Source organism: Crocodylus porosus, unplaced genomic scaffold (assembly GCF_001723895.1).
Source record: "Crocodylus porosus isolate Cpor-Errol unplaced genomic scaffold, CroPor_comp1, whole genome shotgun sequence".
Lineage (NCBI taxonomy): Eukaryota > Metazoa > Chordata > Crocodylia > Crocodylidae > Crocodylus > Crocodylus porosus.
The window spans coordinates 122,260,899-122,279,093 of NW_017728943.1; the positions used below are offsets into that span (position 1 = coordinate 122,260,899).

Consider the following 18,195-nt stretch of genomic DNA (forward strand, 5'->3'; position numbering starts at 1 on the left):
CTTTAAGACGAGGCTAGACAATCACCTTGCTGGGGACGTTTGACTCCGGTACTCTTTCCTGCCATGGCGGATTTGATCTGCTCAGGTCCCTTCCGACCCTGCCAACTATGAACTATGAAACTTTGCCAAAGTTGCCAATTTGGCTAAAATATTTCATGCCACAGTTGTCTGTCCCATGTGATTCTTCCTGAAAAAAATATGCTTACAGGCAAAATAACTCAGTTATTTCTGAGATGAAGGCCTGGTTAAAATACATTGCTTTGATCAGTTAAAAAAATATTCAGGCAGCATGTTTTGAGAGATTCTGGCTCCCATGCAGTGGGCTAGGAACTTGAAATTTGGCAGTAACATCACCTTTCTGTCAGGAATATGGCTGGACTAATTTATACGCTTAATACCATATTGTTCAATTAATGTTCATATTCTGTTTTGTTTTGTGGATGTACTAAGAATGTGTTGAGTTGCAGGAAAAGAAAATATTAAGTAATTAAATAGGTCTTACCTAAAGGTCATAATATGTCCATTGGCACAGAAACACGCAAGGCAGATACTATTACTCAATGACACTATATCTCCACGAAGAACAAAAGAAGTCTCTGTTATATTTTGTTTATAAACACAGTTCTGTGATGGCAGTGAGATAACTTTTGCTTGCTTTTCAGAACATATCACTGCATATTGGTTTTCACTGATTTCCTGAGAGGAAGAGGGGGACACAGAGACAGGCCGCCGTTTTTTCACTTTATCCTTCTCTTCTTTATCTTCAGAAACGTTGTATTCTCTCCAGGGCTCATATGCTGGTGGAACTAAAGATCCTGTGGTGTCCAGAAAAGCCATTCTCAGGATTGCTCCTTTTAGCCTCAGTATGGTTCCTAGAATTTAAAAGTTGAATAGTTACTGTAGGCAGGGGGCGTCAATCGGCAGTATGTGGCAGAGAAGCCGCTGGCACTTCTGGTTTTGCTCGTTGACTGTCCACTGGGAGACCCCCCGCCTCCCCCAACTCACTGGGGGACTACCTGCTTGTCGACCACCTGCCAGAGGTACACCAACCAAAAAAGGCTGAAAAACCTTGATTTAAAAGTAATTCCCTTAAACTACCTTTCAAACTACCTCCTAATTTTATTGAGAGGGACACATAAGAGAACCAAACAAAAACTTCTATTTCCTCTACAACAGAACTCAGACTGGCCATGGTATCTGAACCACGGGTACCTTCAAAGGGCAGAAAACCTGGCAGTAGGGAGCAGTAGAACCTCTGCATAGCTGGCTCCAGCCTCACCTGAGCTATTGCCCACACAGTGAGATCAGGGCTAGGTCTGCCCCCTGCCCATCCAGATCAGGCTTGGTTGCTCACTCCCATCACACACACATCTGAATCGGGGCTGCTCCGTCCCATTCCTGCATACATCCAGATTGGGGCTGGGCTGCTGCCCCCCAGGACCTGTGCTTCTGGATTGAGGCCATTCCTCTCCTCCCCCTCGCTTCCCCCCCGCCCCTTGCAGCACAGCCAGATTGGAGCCTTGTCCAGATTGTCCAGATCAGGACCCTGGCAGACTACTTTTTCTAAATAGGCATGCATTGGCTATTAAACTGTAGCTAGTAGCTCTTCTAACATGATTGTAGTAACAATGTTCACCCTGATATACAAGATGAAGCCATAATTGAAAGAAACCAAAACTACAACAAAAATCATTAAAGAGTAATGATGTAACATGCCATCTATGGTAGTCAGTCCATTTGTCTTGTACTTACCACTGGGAGAAACAATTACTGGCTGAGTAAGTCTTTGCTCTCCTCCTGGGGGTAGGTTCAGTGCAATGACTAATACTGTACCCAGGGTAGTCCCAACCCATAAACATGGAGAAGGTGACGTATCAGATTTGCGTGTAAAAGTTTCACAAAAATGAAGAGCTGAAATTGCTTCTCGGGTTTCTTTATCAATACTAGTTACACTGGAACTCCGGGATCTACTGAAGGAGTTGTCTTTGACGTCTGAAATGGAAAAATATTAAAACAATCTACAGTCAGAACTTCTTTCCGTTGTACTCTATAAAGACAGGTTTTCAAAATTAAATATGTATTAATTTACACTCCAATGATTTTTTCCCGATTTTATCTCATTACATTTTCTCATGGCCTCTGACATCACTTCCAGCCCCCCCATCTTCTTTAGTCTAATTACAACAATTATTCCTTTCACTGCAGAGTGCACTACTGTACAACTACCCTGGAATATCACTGCATAAATTCATGCATTAATTTGGACATAGGACAATAGTTAGTCTTTTATCAAACAATAGGAACCCTTTTAAGAAAAAATTAGACATGAGAGAGCAGTATGGTGCCCTACTTCGATCCAAGACTCCCAGATGATTACAGTCCTAGTTGACAGATCAGTTAAAAAACCATGGGCAACAGGATAGAATATGGGCATGCCTCCTGTGAGCTGAAGCGCTAGGGAAAGCCATCATGAGAACACTCCACACTCACAAACACACATCCATGGAGAAGCTTTGTCACAATGACTCAAAATAACTGGACTTTTTTTTTAAGTCACTCAATCAAGTTACAGTGCAACTCTTTAATAGGACATCATCATGAAAATTTAGCCTATATCCATATCTTAATATAGTTATCAGTAATAAATGGTGCTGTACCAGACAAGTCACAAAGTTTTAGATTTCCTTCTATAATCATTTTTTCAATCTGTGCCTCCTAATACTTATTAGAAAAATATATCCAAGTTTGTTAATAAATAGTATAAATTACACTACAATTTTGTTTTAGCCTAGGTTATGCCATTTTCAAGCCCTTGTGGGCCCATAGAAGGAACTGGCAACTCTATATGCTAGCTAGGCTGAGGATTAAAACAGATTTTACAGATGTGATTTCCTTTCAGGCCCCTACTGTATAAATATCTACATTTCTACATGATTTCACATATGTGAAAATAAGCCCTTCATTATGTAAAAGGCTGTTATAAAGAGGGTGGTGATCGACTGCTTTCCATGGTCACTGTTGGAAAGACAAAAATGAATTAGTATAGTTTGCAGAAAAGTTGATTTAGAATGGATATTAGGAAAAACTTCCCAACTGAAAGAGTAGTGAAACATTGAAACCAACTGTTGAGGGATGGTTCAAATTCTTCACTGGAGGTTTAAAGAATAAAATTAGACAAAATATCAATGGGGGATGGTCAAGATTCACTTGATCCTGCCACAGTTTAGTGTGGTGGTTCTCAATCCATTTAGATTCAAGGCCCCGCTTTGTTGGTTAGACTCAAGGCACCTCTCAGAAAATGCCAGTTCTTAGCTTTCACTCAGTTTTTGAACATGGAAAAATAATAGAGCAACTTGTCTGTTGTAAAGAACTCAGAATGACCACAGTGTTTTTGAGACTACAGATCTGTTTTAGAAATCTTGGGTTATCTTGTAAATTAGGTTGTATTTTGCATATTTAATGCAGTAATATTGCATGGCACACTGCAGCACACCTTAAAAGGATCTTATGACACCCCAATTGAGAAATACTGGTGTAGATTAATCCTGAAGTCCTTTCTAGTTCTATATTTTCGTTGTTAAACCAAGCTGTAATTTAATGCATTCAAAATACATTTATTTTTTGCTGCTTGAACAATGCAAAATAAAAATCAACAGATTCTTACAGTTAACATAAAGACTTCTATAACCAGAGTGATTACTATGAAAAAATGCCTGTATGCTGCAAGAAAAATGAGTTATTTTCTTATAGACTTGTTCCCTCATCCTGTACATGGCTTGACTTTGCTTTACACAGTTAGTAGTCCTAATTAACTCAATGTATGTAAAACTATGTCCAACTTTATCTGCTTTTAAGATAAAAGTTCCAGTTCCAGACACCTTCTTGTCTTGCCTCATTTTCTAAGATTTTTATTGTAAGTTTCTTAATAGTTGCATCATTTTTTTGGTAATATACTTCTGTTTATGATCTAGCATCACTGATACAAGGTTTACAGAAGCCCTATTAAAACTGTGACAAAAATTCTGCATTCTTACCTTATAACACCAGTTTACCTGTTAGGAAAATGAATTAGCCCCAAAGAAGAGGGCAAGTAAAATTCTGCACAGGTAACTTGCATCATAGGAGTATGGTTTTAGAAGAACATAAAGGATTATATCATTTTTTTTCTTTTTTTTTTTTTACAAACAGAATTTAAAAGTTCAGTGATGCACCTGTGGGTCAAGCTCTTCCTGAAATTTAGAACTCACTATAAGACTCTTTACTGACACTAAATGTACAGCTGCAATAAGTCTGCCCCTATTTTTATAACTTACCTAAATCAGGCTTCAACTCAGTCGGCAAACTTAGCTTTCTGGACATCTTTGCTGGAAAAAAAAAAAAGGAATTATCTGCTAGCCTTTATTAACAGAGGTTTATTTTTGTTCTCCCCTCCCACAGCATTTAACATATCAGTATTTATTGCATTCAGTTTCAGTTTTATGTAGTTATTCAAATGCTGTCTGTATTTCTTAGGATTTCCATTAGAGTTGATCTTCATTCAAAGTCCCCACATCCAAGACTTCAACATTTTGGAGGAAGGAAAGGACTGAATTCCTAAGTTAAACTTTGCTACTTGTGCCAACCTAACTTTCTCATCTAAAACTACACTAAACTTGATGCATTTACTAAGCCACAAATTCAATATTAAATGTCAGGTGGGAGGAAAGAATATAAAGTTCCTGGCAACTAAAACAGTTTTCATGAAGCATGGTGCAGACAAATGGTACTAGAATTTCTGCTCTTCCTTGACTTGATCGCAGCCGATGCATTTACATTATAAGAGGAAGGAGATAAAAGTTATAGTTATAGTACCCTAATATTTAAATATACCTCCTCCCCCCAAGTACAAAGTATGCTATCTTAAATTCCCTGAAATGTCAACCGTATCCTTATGGAAAACACAGACACTATAAGAAATGTATTCATGAAAGAAACATTAGTTATGAAACTGACTGCATATGAATATATACAACATTTTCTTAAGTAAAAAATGGTAAAATCTTGATAGTTTTATTACAGGGAAGACCACTGTGCAATTCTGTAAAAAATATGCCATGTATTGTATTTATTAATTTCAAACATTTCAGTACATTATAATAGATGCAGTTTATTGTAGACCATTTAAGACATTTGATGCTCTTGAATTCTATCAGACAGAAGTGAAATAAGTATTTCCCCCTTATGGAAAAAGAATTCCAAGTGATCAGTACTATAGTTCAACACATTACATTTTATTACCTAAAAAAGTCCTAGAAGGAGAGAGAGAGAGAGAGAGAGAAATTCACTGAACTGCTTGTCTCCCCAGACAAGTTTTTCCCAGCAAAGATTTACATGAATTAAGGGTTGTCTGCAATTAAATGCCATTGCAAAAGTGACTGAGTTGCTAAAACTAAGTTAAAAAAAAAAAAGTTTATAGGTTTCTGTTAAACGGCATGTTTTTCCAATAGAAGCACAGCAATCATTTAATATCACCATTCTACTACGGTGTACTTTGTTCAAGATAAGTCAGTCTTTGTAAAAAGTTTTTTAGGATATTAAAAATCCAAACCTACTTTTTTTTAAAATAAAACAAGTCACATTATAATTGGGACAGTGTGATTGACTGAATTTAACAGCAGAAGTTACAATGAATGCTATATTATAAATATAAATGGGAACAAAATACAAAATTAAGATGCCAGTAAAAACATAGACCCATCCAAATCCTCAGTCATTCACATGCTGTCTTCATATGTACTGTAATTAAGTAAGCATGCACTAACCAGTTACATTAAAGACTGTAAAACTATAAGCACAAATACCACAAGGACTTGCAATTCCATATATGTTATATAATACGTCTCTCTTAACAAAGAGGTACTTTCCAAGGTATAATGAGAAATTCTGGCATCTGGACAATGGGTGGTGCAGAGCACTAGAGAGTGTAAGAGGGAAGGGGCTAAGCCAGAGCCTAACCTCCTCACACACCAGCTGCTGCTGTGGTGTGGGCACCTCGAACACAAGCTGCTGCTGTTGCTGCAACTAGGATTCCCCATTCCAGTGTAGACATCTTAATTGGCATATAGAGTTGGTACCCTGCTTGCCCACATCCCTAGTTACATTAATGGTATCTTTCTGGATAAGCTAACTGTTAACATCACCAAAACCAAGAACAAGAAAGCTAAGACATTAAAAACATTCTGTTAAGGACTTACAAAGCTATAGTATCACTTTAATACTCCTCAGAACTATCAGTGAGGAAGTGTAGTTAAATTCATCACTATCATGGCATAATACCATATTTTCTCACATACCAGGTGCCCCCAAATAAGACGTGAACCTTGTAGGTGAAGGCAGAACGAAGATTCTCCACCCCCACCCCCAGAGTCATGGATGAATTCTGGCCTCCTGGAACAGAATTAAATTGGTCACCCCTTCCTGCTCAGCTAAAAGCTGCCAATTCAGCAGCAGCAGTGACTGGGTTAAATCTATAGTTTTTGGCTGAGCAGCAGATGCTGCCCCTTCTCCATGAAGCTGGAGAAGCCTGCCCTCCATTTCAGCATCCCCAAGCTTCCATTTGGGTGTGGAAATCGGTTTCCTCACTTAGAGCATGCACCTAAATTCGTAAGTCTAACTTCCAGAAAAAAGGTGTATGAGAGTAAATATGGTATTCATTAAAGAAAAAAATAATTAAACAAACCTATTTAAAAAGCAGCAAACTACAACACTCAATTTATAAAGGTTCCTTACTAGTCCAATTAACAATTGCATTTTAGTTTCAGTTATTTCTTTCTTGATTAGAGGAAAGATTTTATTATAACTTTGGCACAGGATTGTGACTGATTACATGTGGGTATTAATCCAAGCTTCATGAGTAGATTTTGGGGTAAATTATTTCCTCACTCAGTTTCAATAAAGTCATTTACTCAATCTCCATACTTTCATAACTAAAGGATACTAAAAATGAATTTATAATTGAGAGGTACTTCTGTGTTTCCACCCAGGGCTATCCAACTTATTGTTCATGGGAGATTAAACTGCAGCACGCAAGCTGCACTCACCACTGTTCTAGCTGTTGCCACTGGGATCTCCAGCCTCCCCCCCACCCTCTCCACCTTCCTACCACCATCCATGGGGATGATGGGGAACAGCCTGCAGTAAAGGGCAAGGTGGGGGCAAGCACTGGTGGCATTGCAGGGGTTCCACAACTCATGTAGTGGTTGCTCAGAAAATGGACAGCCCTGTTTCAGACTATAAAAAGGATGGAAACTGTTTGGCTGCCCTTTGCTAGAAAGAGCTAACCTGTTTTCAAACTTGTCTTCATGTCAATTTAGCTGAAATAATATAAAGTTATCCAGCCAAGAAAAATGAACAGTATTCCAGTATAAGGTCTTAATTATCACTACAGTGTTTCTAGTAAATTTGGGGAGTACAGTTAATATTTCCCCTTCCACCCAGTTTTTTGTCTACAGACCATAAATATAAGTTCTGTGAGGCAATGGTTTATGTTTGTTGTGAAATAAGTCTGTTAAATAGCTTTTGGAGATATCAAATGTAGGTTCATAACCATAATCTTATTTCTTGGGCTCCCTGTGTGATCTGGTAATTAGCATCTTAGCTTTTATATCTTAAAAAGAAAATTCACATTAAGCAAGCAAAATTATTTACATAAGTTTCAGTTTTTCACAACTTTTAGTCTGCATAAAATTGCTCCTTCTCTTGTCAAATTTATTTTCAATACTCCAAAGATGTGAAAGCCTGTCAATTCTAGGCATCTGAATTCTGAAACACAGTGGAAGATACAATTCACAGACGAAATGGAGTACATAAGTTAGACTTGGATATTAATATTCATATCCTTCTTTAAGAAAAAACATACACTAAAATTTGGCTAGATTTCTGGCCAATGCGTCATAAAAATAAAAGTTTTAAGACAACTCTGCTGGACATAAAAGGAAAAACACTTGCTGGTTCGCAAACACTAAACTGAAGTTTAGTTTTTGTTATTATTATTACTGCAAGACGATAAAACATTAAAGTTAAAAGAACTACTACAGGCATCACAACTGATGCACAAGTCGTAGGTGATTTTCAAAAATAATTTCAAAATTCTGTACAAAACATTTCAATAAAGCGATTAATGTTGGAGCAAGAAAAGTTGTTTAAAAGTATTACTTTTTAAACAGAACTAGTGCCATCTTGTGCATAGATAGAAAAATACATCAACATTTTAGTTCAGGAGAACAGCAATATTATCTTATTTTTCACTAGCTGTTACAGTTTTAACTTAGATCTCTCACTCTTCTGCCATTAGTATTTATTCAGCCAAATAGAAAACAAGGATGTCACTAACTCCCACTCACATACGTTTTATACAGTATGAGAAGTACTAGATCTGTTGAGCCATCTACAATGATCCATCACAGGGGTGGGTAAACCCTGGCATGCATGCAAAGTCATTTCGCTCAGCATGCCACAACTGGCCCCAGCTGCTTGCAGCAGCTGGCCTGAAGGTTGGAAGCCCTGCTGTGAGCAGCCTGGACTCTGTGACTGGCAGCAGCTAAGAGGCTCCATTGTAGCAGCAGCAAAAGCACCTCTGAGCGGATGGCAGAGGAAGGTCTAGGGGTGAGCAACCCCAGTCCCTCCCCTACTGTCAACTCAAAGGTGTACATGCAGCTACCATGGACTTGGTGCCAGAGCTCCAGAGCCCAGTGCAGCTGTTTGCATCCTGCCCGCCGCCTGCTGCAGCTGTCCAGAGCCTGGGCTGGTTGTGGCAGGCAGCCAGGAGGCCTCAAACAGCTGCACTGGGCACTGGAGCCCTGGTCTGGCTCTGTGACAGTGGCAACTACACATGTGCCTTGGGGCATAGGCCAGGGAAAGGGCTGTGACAATGCAACCCCAGCTCCTCCCCCTGCTGTCCAGCAATTGAGTCCCTTGAGGCTCCCCAACTGTCTGTCGCTGGCATACCAAGTTGAGACGTGGGTCAGGGTTGGGGTGGCTTTGACACTCCAGCCAAAAATGCTGCTGACCCCTGATCTATAACAGGGATAGGCAACTTTTCTGGCTGTGTGCTGGAAGGACCCACCTGGGGATAGAGGCAGGTAAGGCCCCACAGTTGCCAAATGCCAACAAAGCCCCAGGTCAGTAAGCTGGATCTACGTCTCAGAGATGCTCAGTTTCTCCTTGGAGAGTTGCTGCTATAATATTGATCAATCTTAACTTTTGTCTCCCTTTTAAACAAGGTACAAATAAACCTTCATTTAAAAAACCTTCAGGAGCACTCCTTACTTTTATTATTTTAAAGGAGAAGTTATTAAATTTGGAAACTTAGTTTGCTTCTTATAAGTTTTCAGTATTTAAAAAAAAAAAAGAAAAAAAAAAGAGTTCTTTTTTGCCAAGTTTACCTGGTATATTGAAAAATGTGTGGAACTGACAACTTGGTTCCTCAAATATTCTAAAAATAGGTGTTGAAAGTAACTAAAAGACTCAACATCATACTAAAAGCAAGGAGAACAGAACACTAAGCATCTAGAAAGTTTTTCTAAGAGTGACACTTGTTAGCGAAGCTAGTTTTGAGTAAAATGGTGATGTACATTAAGGCTGTGCAAAATTTTGCTGAGTGTTTCATTTCAAAGCTATTTTGATGCATTTTGAACTCAAAATAGAGAAATCGAAATAAAACAAAAAGCATTGAAACAGCTTTGAAATGAAATGAGGGCACTCGAAACTTCTCGAAAGTTTTGAAACGTTTTGAGTCGCGAAGCAGCCCAGTGGTGGGAGGCAGGGGAGAGCTAGGGCTGTGCTCTGAGTCTCTCCACAGCCCCATGTGGCTCAGCCTAGCGGGGAGCACAGCCCTGGCTGGCTATCCCCAACTTCCACCGCCAGGCTGCGCTCTGATCAGCTCCACCAAGCCTCACGGAGCTCAGCCCAGTGGTGGGAGACGGAGCATAGCCCTCTGCCATCCAGCACCTCCCACCACTGGGCTGAGCCCCATGGGTCTGTGGAGCTGCTCAGAGCTCAGCCCAGTGGTGGGAGGTGGAGCGCAGCCCCGGCTCCGCCCACCTCCCGCCAGTAGGGTGAGTTCCATGGGGCTGTGGAGCTGCTTGGAGCGCAACCTGGCGGTGGGAGGCAGGCAGAGCCGGCGCTGCATGCCACCTCCCAACACTGGGCCAAGCTTAATAGAGCCCGGTGCTTGACATGGGCTGCACCTAGTGCCGGTCCCACGTGGCAGCAGCAGCCTCCTGTCATCTGGTGAAGATCCGGGGGCCCACAACCCAGAGGGAGTCTGGCACAGCCCCGCAGCCCTCCCAGGGGTGCAAGCCCCCAGATCTGCGTTGGATTATGGGAGGCTGCTGCTGCCAGGAAATTTTGCTTTGAAAACACTGAAGTGCAGTTTTCAAGAAACCTGTGCACCTATCTCCTTGAAACTCGGCAGGCTTCATGCCCACAGAAGTGGCTACCATCTCTACAATTTGCATCTGAATTAGGCAACAAATGACAACATTTTAGGCATTTTCATGATTCCCCATTACAGCCTATGGGCAAAACATCGAAACAGTGAAACAGCTTCGGCAAACAAAATGGGACAGTGCTTCAAAATTAAACGAAAAAACAAAACACCGTCCCTTTGAAATGGTGAAATGGGCATTGAAATGAAACAATGGTGTTTCACACAGCCCTACTGTACGTACAAATGCATACATTTAGATTCGGTTAAAATCAGCAGCACTGTAAAATGGATTAACAGTAGTGTCACTTGCAAATCCAAAGAAGCGATTCTGCTGCTCTATTCTGCACTGCGGAGGCCTCACCTGGAGTACTGTTTCCAGTTTTGAGCCTAAGTCAAGAACAGTCTGGAAAAATTAGAGTCGAGTGGAGAGCAACAGATATGATTAGAGGCCTGAAAAATGTGACTTAGGAGGAAAGATGGAAAGAATTAGGAACATTTAGTTTGGAGAAGAGAAGACTGAGGAGGGATTTTGATAAGTCTTCTAATAACTGAAAGATGATTATAAAAAGGATAGAGATAAGACTTCTCTGAGGCTGTAGGAGACAGAATTATGAGTAATGGCCTCTAACTGCAGCAAAGAAAACTTAAGGTTGGTGATAGGAAGAACTCTATCGCTAGGGACAGACATTACACAAACTGGTTTAAGTGATCAGACACTTGTTTAAACCTGTAACAGAACAGATGTTCAGTGCACATAAACCAGTTTGAAAATGGCTGAAACTGGTTCGGGATCAACCTGGTTGAATGTAGTATCAGACTTAACTGATTTGGGTAAAACTGGTCCATACAATGTTTGTCCCAGACCCCTTGCTGGCTTAAGATAAATCAGATTCCCCCAGCATCCCAGCGTGCTCTTTGGGCTGAGTGGGGCTCTCTGCTCCACAGCAGGGCTGGCCCCTCCTCTCTGCTCCCTGGCTGGAGCTCAGCAGAGACTGAAGGCAACTGCCTGGCTTCCCCCTACTAAGCAGGGATTGCCCTGCCCCCTCTGCATACAGACACACAGCATTAGCTAGCAGACCACGTGCTGGCTATGGTCCATGCTGTGGCAGACAGGACAAAGGCAGAATCAACAGGTAGCTGGTAATGTCCTGCTGTTGTTTTCTTAATGGGGTAATAAACACTGAGTTAGGGGTGATAAACACTGTGTTATCAATTCTTTGCTGGGCTGGTCAGAAGTGGGGAACCCTTCCCTAATCAGAGTGTCCTGCTGGGGCCTGGCCACACTCCCATTTGCTCAGCACTCTGGAAGGAAAGGGAGGGCTTCTCTGGTGCTCCCTGGCTTCTAGCCTGAGCCACTGCAAGCATGTGCCTGCTTTTCTGGGATGTCTTTCCAATTACCAACTGATTTAGCCTAGCCAGGTTAGACTAACCTGTGAAGACTGAACCAATTCAAGCTCAGGCTTTTTGAATGTCTGTCCCTAGCCTGACAGCAGTTAGGCCCTTGGAACAGGCTACCTCAAGAAATTATGGAATCTTCATCCCTGGACATTTTCAAGGGCATATTAGGCAGACAGTTGACTGGGATGGTTTAGGCAGGGCTGATCCTACCTTAAGTGGAGACTGAGCTAGATGACCTCATGAAGTCCTTTCTGGCCCTATTTTCTTATGGTCCTACTATGATGCGATCTTTGGTCACAGAAGACTGTAATTCTAGGTACAGGAGTATAATCCAGAGAGAAGCCTGCTTGTTTCGTTTCCTTAATTTGAAAGTTTATTATTATTAAGGGCATACACAGATTTAACAATTGTACTGATATCAAAAGATATCAACAAAAGCAGTTAAAATGGACTGTTAAATCCGCATGATTCCGTGTATGTCTAGCCTCTCTAACTTTAACACTGCTTCATTCAGGATCAAAATTAGATTAAATTTAGCTCACCTGTATTGCTACACAATCACACAGACCTAATAGTAAGATTTTAACAGATGCTGTGCACTTCTGAGCAGCAGCTCCCTACCTTTTTAAAAGTGGCTACAGTGTAGATTTGTCCATACCCTAAATCATCTTAGATTTTTCTGTAACAGCTGGATTACAGAACACTTTTTTAAAAATAATTATATTCTGGTTAAAGTTCAGTCTGAGAGATTAAAAAGTCTAATTTTATTTTCCTATTGTAATTTCAACTACATTTGGTGCACACTTCTAACTCTGCCCTGCACTGTTGTGGACTGATGATATACGGTATCAAATACTTGCTATCCTGCACCACAGAATTTTTCCCAACCAACATGCTCAGATTTTTTCCTGTAGCAGTTTGCAGAAGTAGTTAGTAAGTCATGTAAATATTCTGATCTCCATTTAACACACATACAGTTATAAATGAACAACTTTTATGATTACTCCAAAGTTACTCTCTCAAGTAATTCAAATGAAAGGTTGACTATAACTGATCTAAAGAAAACAAAGAAATTAGCTAAAACCGTAACTGCTGAAGGGCTTTAGTATCATGAATTCAACATCTCTGATCATATCTAAATAAGAAAGGATACAAAATCCTGTGGGATTTCAAACTAAAACCAAAACAAAGACTGATAAACATGGGATAGCGGTGACATGTCACTGAACATGATGACAATTAATAGCCTCCTGTGAAATAGCTGTATAAGCCAAAAAATAGTACTGTTAGTACTTTCAACCTTACACGGTACTCAAGAACAGTCTCTCTCCGAGGGTGTGGACAGACAATACTCTAGCAACCATTTTAAAAGGGAAAAGGGGAGTGTCTATCAGCTGGTATGCTGTAACTGTCATTTGTGAATATGCTCATAATAGTCGTAAGTGAGTTAAACTGTAGTATCTTTAACCCTGAACAAAAACACAGGCAAGTTGCAGACAGACATAATACAAACCTTATTAAATGTTGTTTAAACTGCATGTGTCTAGACATACAAGCCAATTTATAAACCACAAAAGCTCTGAGAGCCCCAGACCACCCAGCTTTTGGGAACCCAGAAACAGGGGTCAAGACAGCCCCTTCCCCTCCCACCTGGGCACCCTCAACCAGGCACTCTAGGCTGGGTAATCTGAAGCACCCCCAGTGGTGGTTCAACAGTACTGCATGTCACTGTTCTACTTAGAATCCGTGGCAGGGTATTTGCAGATGCCTCTAAACCAGGATAGCTGTGAACTGGTTCCCAATCAATGACATACTTGGAATGGTTTGAGTGTTATGTTTGTCTACACCCCCCCAAGTTAGAAAAGTTCTTCTACACTTATGCTGCTACAGTAACAGAGAGATGGTGCAGTTATAATGGAGTATTCTGTCAGTATTATTTGACAACCGTTACATCTGTCCATACCCTAATAGGCTAAATCCTTCACAACTGAAAACAGAAGTATAAACCTATTTTTGAACGGTGTTCCTGGTGTGGGAATGAAATAAACTACATCCTTGCTATGTGTCAAGCTCTACCTGTATATATAGTCAATTAAGGAAAATGTATTTCGTTTTAAAATATAAGGGAATTAAATTAGCTAGAATAAATAATAAACATTTTATGGCATTTAGTACCTCAATCCATGCGTAACTTACTATTATACAGTTTGAAAAAACATGCAATCATTATCAACAGACAAAACACTAAGAGAGGCATGCAGCAAAACATACAAGGAAAAGATTAGGGTGCTAATTTAGATTCAGAAATAGTGAGGAAGCAAACATACTAAGTATAATGCATAACATAAATATAATGTGTACATGGCAATACACAAAAATATCTCTTTCTATAAATGGCAGGTGCCCATTGTTTATTTAGGTTCAACTGAATAAGTTTTAAATTTAACAAAAGAAAACAATCCAATTAACAGCAGCAAATAAGAGGGATGATGACAGTTTAAATTTCTAGTTCTTTAGCTGAATTCGTGATTCAGTGAATTACCATGGAATAAAATAATTGGTACAATATCTGACTACCTATAGCCCCTAAAAAGCACTATGAATGAAAACTACACTGCTTCCTAATGCTCTCTCTCTTTGGCCCCCTCCTGACATTCTTGTAATGCTAGAAATACTGTAATGCTACAAAAAAAAAGTTAAGCGCTTAGGGTGGCTAGATGTTTACAGCCCCTTGGCTAGAGGACAGGAGTTGCTAAAATGGCATACTTCACAGTCAGGGGGCTGTTCCACAGCTCCTCAGTGCCCCCAGATCTTCAGAGGGCTTGCAAACTGGACAGGCTCACTGACAAGCTTGTGAGCTGTTTAAAGTTCTTGGTTCCCAGCGTAAAGGTTGTGTTAGGCTGCCCTGTCACCCTTGCTGCTTGGCCCAATCAGCCCCCATGGCTTGGGGGTTAAGGGGGTTTCCTGGGAGATGAAGACCCCCTCTGCCCTGAAACTTTTAGGGATCTCTTACCATAGCTGCCAAACCAGGGCTGTTCCCAGGAGAATGGGGAGAAATTAATAATTTCAACAATTTTGTAGATGTCAACAGCTCTGTAAAATTATGGCTGGTTTGTTTTATTAAGAATAGTACTGTCATGAGAGTTAAAACACTAAAGTCTAATTAAACAGTTGAGACAGCCTGGTAAACAACTAGCTAGGAAAAAGTAATGCCTGCATAATATAATACAGTTTATTTTTAATTAGAGTACACTCAAAAAAAAAAAAAACTCTTCAGTTGGCAATTATAGACATTTAACTAGAAGCCAAGCTTGCTTTCTTGTTGCTAAAAAAAAGGTCTATTTACCAAAATATGGAGAGCATTGGCTCTAACTATTTTGTTTTTGGAAAGCTTTGCAAACTCCAGAGATAGGTTTGAGACACAGTGGTAGACCTGCTTCAATATTCTTTGCATTTCAGTGTAATGCAAAACACAGGTAGCCTATTATGATATGTGTTTATTACTTCAGACAACTGTTCAGTCAAGACCTGTCTTTCCTACCTATCCCTAACCTTGCACCAGGTTTGAGTTTGGTATTTCCTCCTTAACTACTGAACTGCCAATATTTGTTGATGCCTCTTCATTGTATTCAAGTGTAAAAAAAAAAGTCCTTACCCAAAGGTAAGGAAAAAAAACGAGAGAGAGGCACAGCTAGTATAAATCCAATTATCCCAAGTTTAATTTTTAAGACTTATTCAATGGATCAAGACTTAGTGCTTACAGATTAATTCAAAAAACAAAATCTAAAGTTGTACCTATGGCATAAGATACAGATTACAGCATATAAGGTGTCAGAATTTTTGGCCTGTAATACAATTACAATAGAGCAACCTAGGTGGATTTTGCTACCTGTTAAACTACACTAGCCAGCAATTCACTAGGAAGCAAGCATTAAACATGTTTCAGCTGCCACCTTTTCTTCTCAGTACAACATGGTAGATAACCACTAAATGAAAAGGATCTAGAAAATGGCTAGCTTCCAAACTAGTTACCAAAGTTTCTGTCAGAGATGTTATGATGTAATGTATTCTATTTTGAAGCACACTTTCATTTGACTACAGAATAAAACGGCTTTACTCCATCAAAAGAGTAGAATGGACATATGAAACAGCCTTCCATCGATGCAAGTCACTCCATACCAGTGTAAAATTAGTTAACCTTCAAAGTTAGGAGAAACTATGGGCTATTGTAGTAAATTACACCTCTGTACAAATCTTGCGTTCAACTCCACCAGTCAGTTTAATCTCTTAGGTAACCCTTTGCTCCTCCACCACCCAATGGTCAGACACTGTAAACAGCATCTACTGCAGGCAGCTGGCACTCACATGTCTACTTCTTGACATAGAATAACACACTGTGGAGTTAAAAACCACACCACTATATCATTTTGTCTTTGGTAAATTATAACTGGGTTATTAGTTATTCCTCCTATGAAACTTAATAGATTTTCAAGGCACATGCATAATACCACAGATTAAATCTACTGAATCATGATTAAGTATTTTCAAGCTATGCAACTAAATCCTAAGGGAAACACATATCAGTGTAGATAAACCAAAAACAAATTGGTAATATAAAGATGTTAAAATAAAAGTTTAGACATAGCCACATTCCATTTAGAAAAATGAAAGACCTTTCCCCAGAATTAACCACACACCATTTTGCCTTATTTCCTTACTAACCATGTGTTATTAATCCACTGAATTTCCACTCTGACCATAAAAGGGCTCAATTCTGCATGCAACATATTCCAAAGCATTGTTGTTCATTAATTTGAAATTCATTTAAAATAAAAACCCCAATGTATACATAGACATAGTAAGGTGATCATCAGAACTAGCTCACGTAATTCTGGGGTATGGTAAAGATAATGACCATAGCTGTAAATAACCAGACAGACCCTTTTCTGTTAAGTAGAATGCAATACTACCTTTAACTTTGAAACTGTAATAGGGGAAAAACCTTACTAATGTGTGTATAATAGAAAATGAAACAGAAAATACTTAAGGATGTATTGTTTTTTGATAAGTGTATCGGAATTATGTTGCAACTATGCATAGATTGAATCCTTCTAATATTTCAGAGTAAAATAGAAACCCCTGCCCAGAAAAAATAAATAGGAAAGTGCATATCATGTAAATTAAAGAATGAAAATCTGAATTATCTTGATTTTTGCTTAAAATTATTGTGGCCCAGTATCTTTAGTGCAGAAAGCAGCCCAAAGGATTATCAGTTAGCACACGGAATAAATTAATAACTAACTGTTTGGTTAGCATTGCACAGAATAAGGCACTGGATTAGGAACAAAACAGAATTTTTCTAGTTCCTACCTATGTCATTGGCTACCATCTTGGAAAACTTTCTGCTTTTGGTCTTCACTGTAAATAATATTTTAATACAAAAGGTCAATCTAAGTGTATGAAAGGATGAAATGAACAAAAGAAAATAATGTCGATTAAATGAAAATACTGTACCCTTTTCTATAAAATTATTCACTTTTTGATCATCATCAGAATTGTTTGGAGAACCCGAACCTATACGAGTGAAGACAGAAAGTAATGGACATGCAAAATACACATTCACAAAGCAAGAAATATACAACACATTTTGACAGAAACAGTATACATGTTATTATATAGTTATAGTTTATTACATAAATTGGGAGTGTTTGTGCTTGTGTGGGGCCACTTTAATTACAGTAGGTCTGAGAGCCACCCTAATTAAAAGTGCCTGGAGCATCATGAGTATCAGTGTCCCCGTGCTGAAAAACAGCAGTGGGGTTCTTTAACTAAAGCTTGAACGCCATTTTCCACAGCAGGGACGCTGATACACATGACGCTGGAGTCTGCTGGAGCACGGTAAATACCATGCTCCAACAGACTCAATTAATCATAATTACAGCGCATTGTAGCCGCCTCACTGCCTGTGTATAGGCACGCTATAGTTTCAAAGTCACCTTAAGCAGCTACAGGCATATACTTTACAGGATTCCAAAGCCACCACTGAATATAATTCCTGGCTACTCCAGTCACAAACTGTTTCTATCTTACCTAATTTTAAAATTCCCAACCTTATTTTTTCTATTAATTTCTCTCTCTCTGACTTTTAATGCCAGTACCATTATTTGATATATCTTTTTTTCACGGAGTAACTCGTATACAAAAAATAAAGACTTTCTACTAATGCTAATTAATTTTTTAGAAACCATCTGGAAAAGCCAACTTGTAAAACTTTACCCAATTCTAGCTAAAACTTACCCTTCCTTCTTGTTATTTTTATCTTCTCCCCC

At 39.4% G+C, this 18,195-nt stretch overlaps 1 protein-coding gene across 5 annotated transcripts in view; it reads right to left on the reverse strand.

Annotated features, from left to right (window-relative positions):
- The window catches only part of STXBP5 (syntaxin binding protein 5), a 204,330-nt gene that overhangs the window by 23,216 nt on the left and 162,919 nt on the right, over positions 1–18,195 (reverse strand). For 2 of the 5 annotated variants that reach the window (XM_019550112.1, XM_019550114.1), the window contains 5 exons: positions 17,381–17,440; positions 17,237–17,284; positions 4,314–4,364; positions 1,753–1,992; positions 503–872 (listed from right to left, as the gene is read on the reverse strand). In XM_019550112.1, coding sequence (XP_019405657.1) covers positions 503–872; positions 1,753–1,992; positions 4,314–4,364; positions 17,237–17,284; positions 17,381–17,440 — 769 coding nt within the window. The remainder of the gene's footprint in view (positions 1–502; positions 873–1,752; positions 1,993–4,313; positions 4,365–17,236; positions 17,285–17,380; positions 17,441–18,195) is intronic. The other 3 variants (XM_019550115.1, XM_019550113.1, XM_019550116.1) reach the window with 2 other exon arrangements.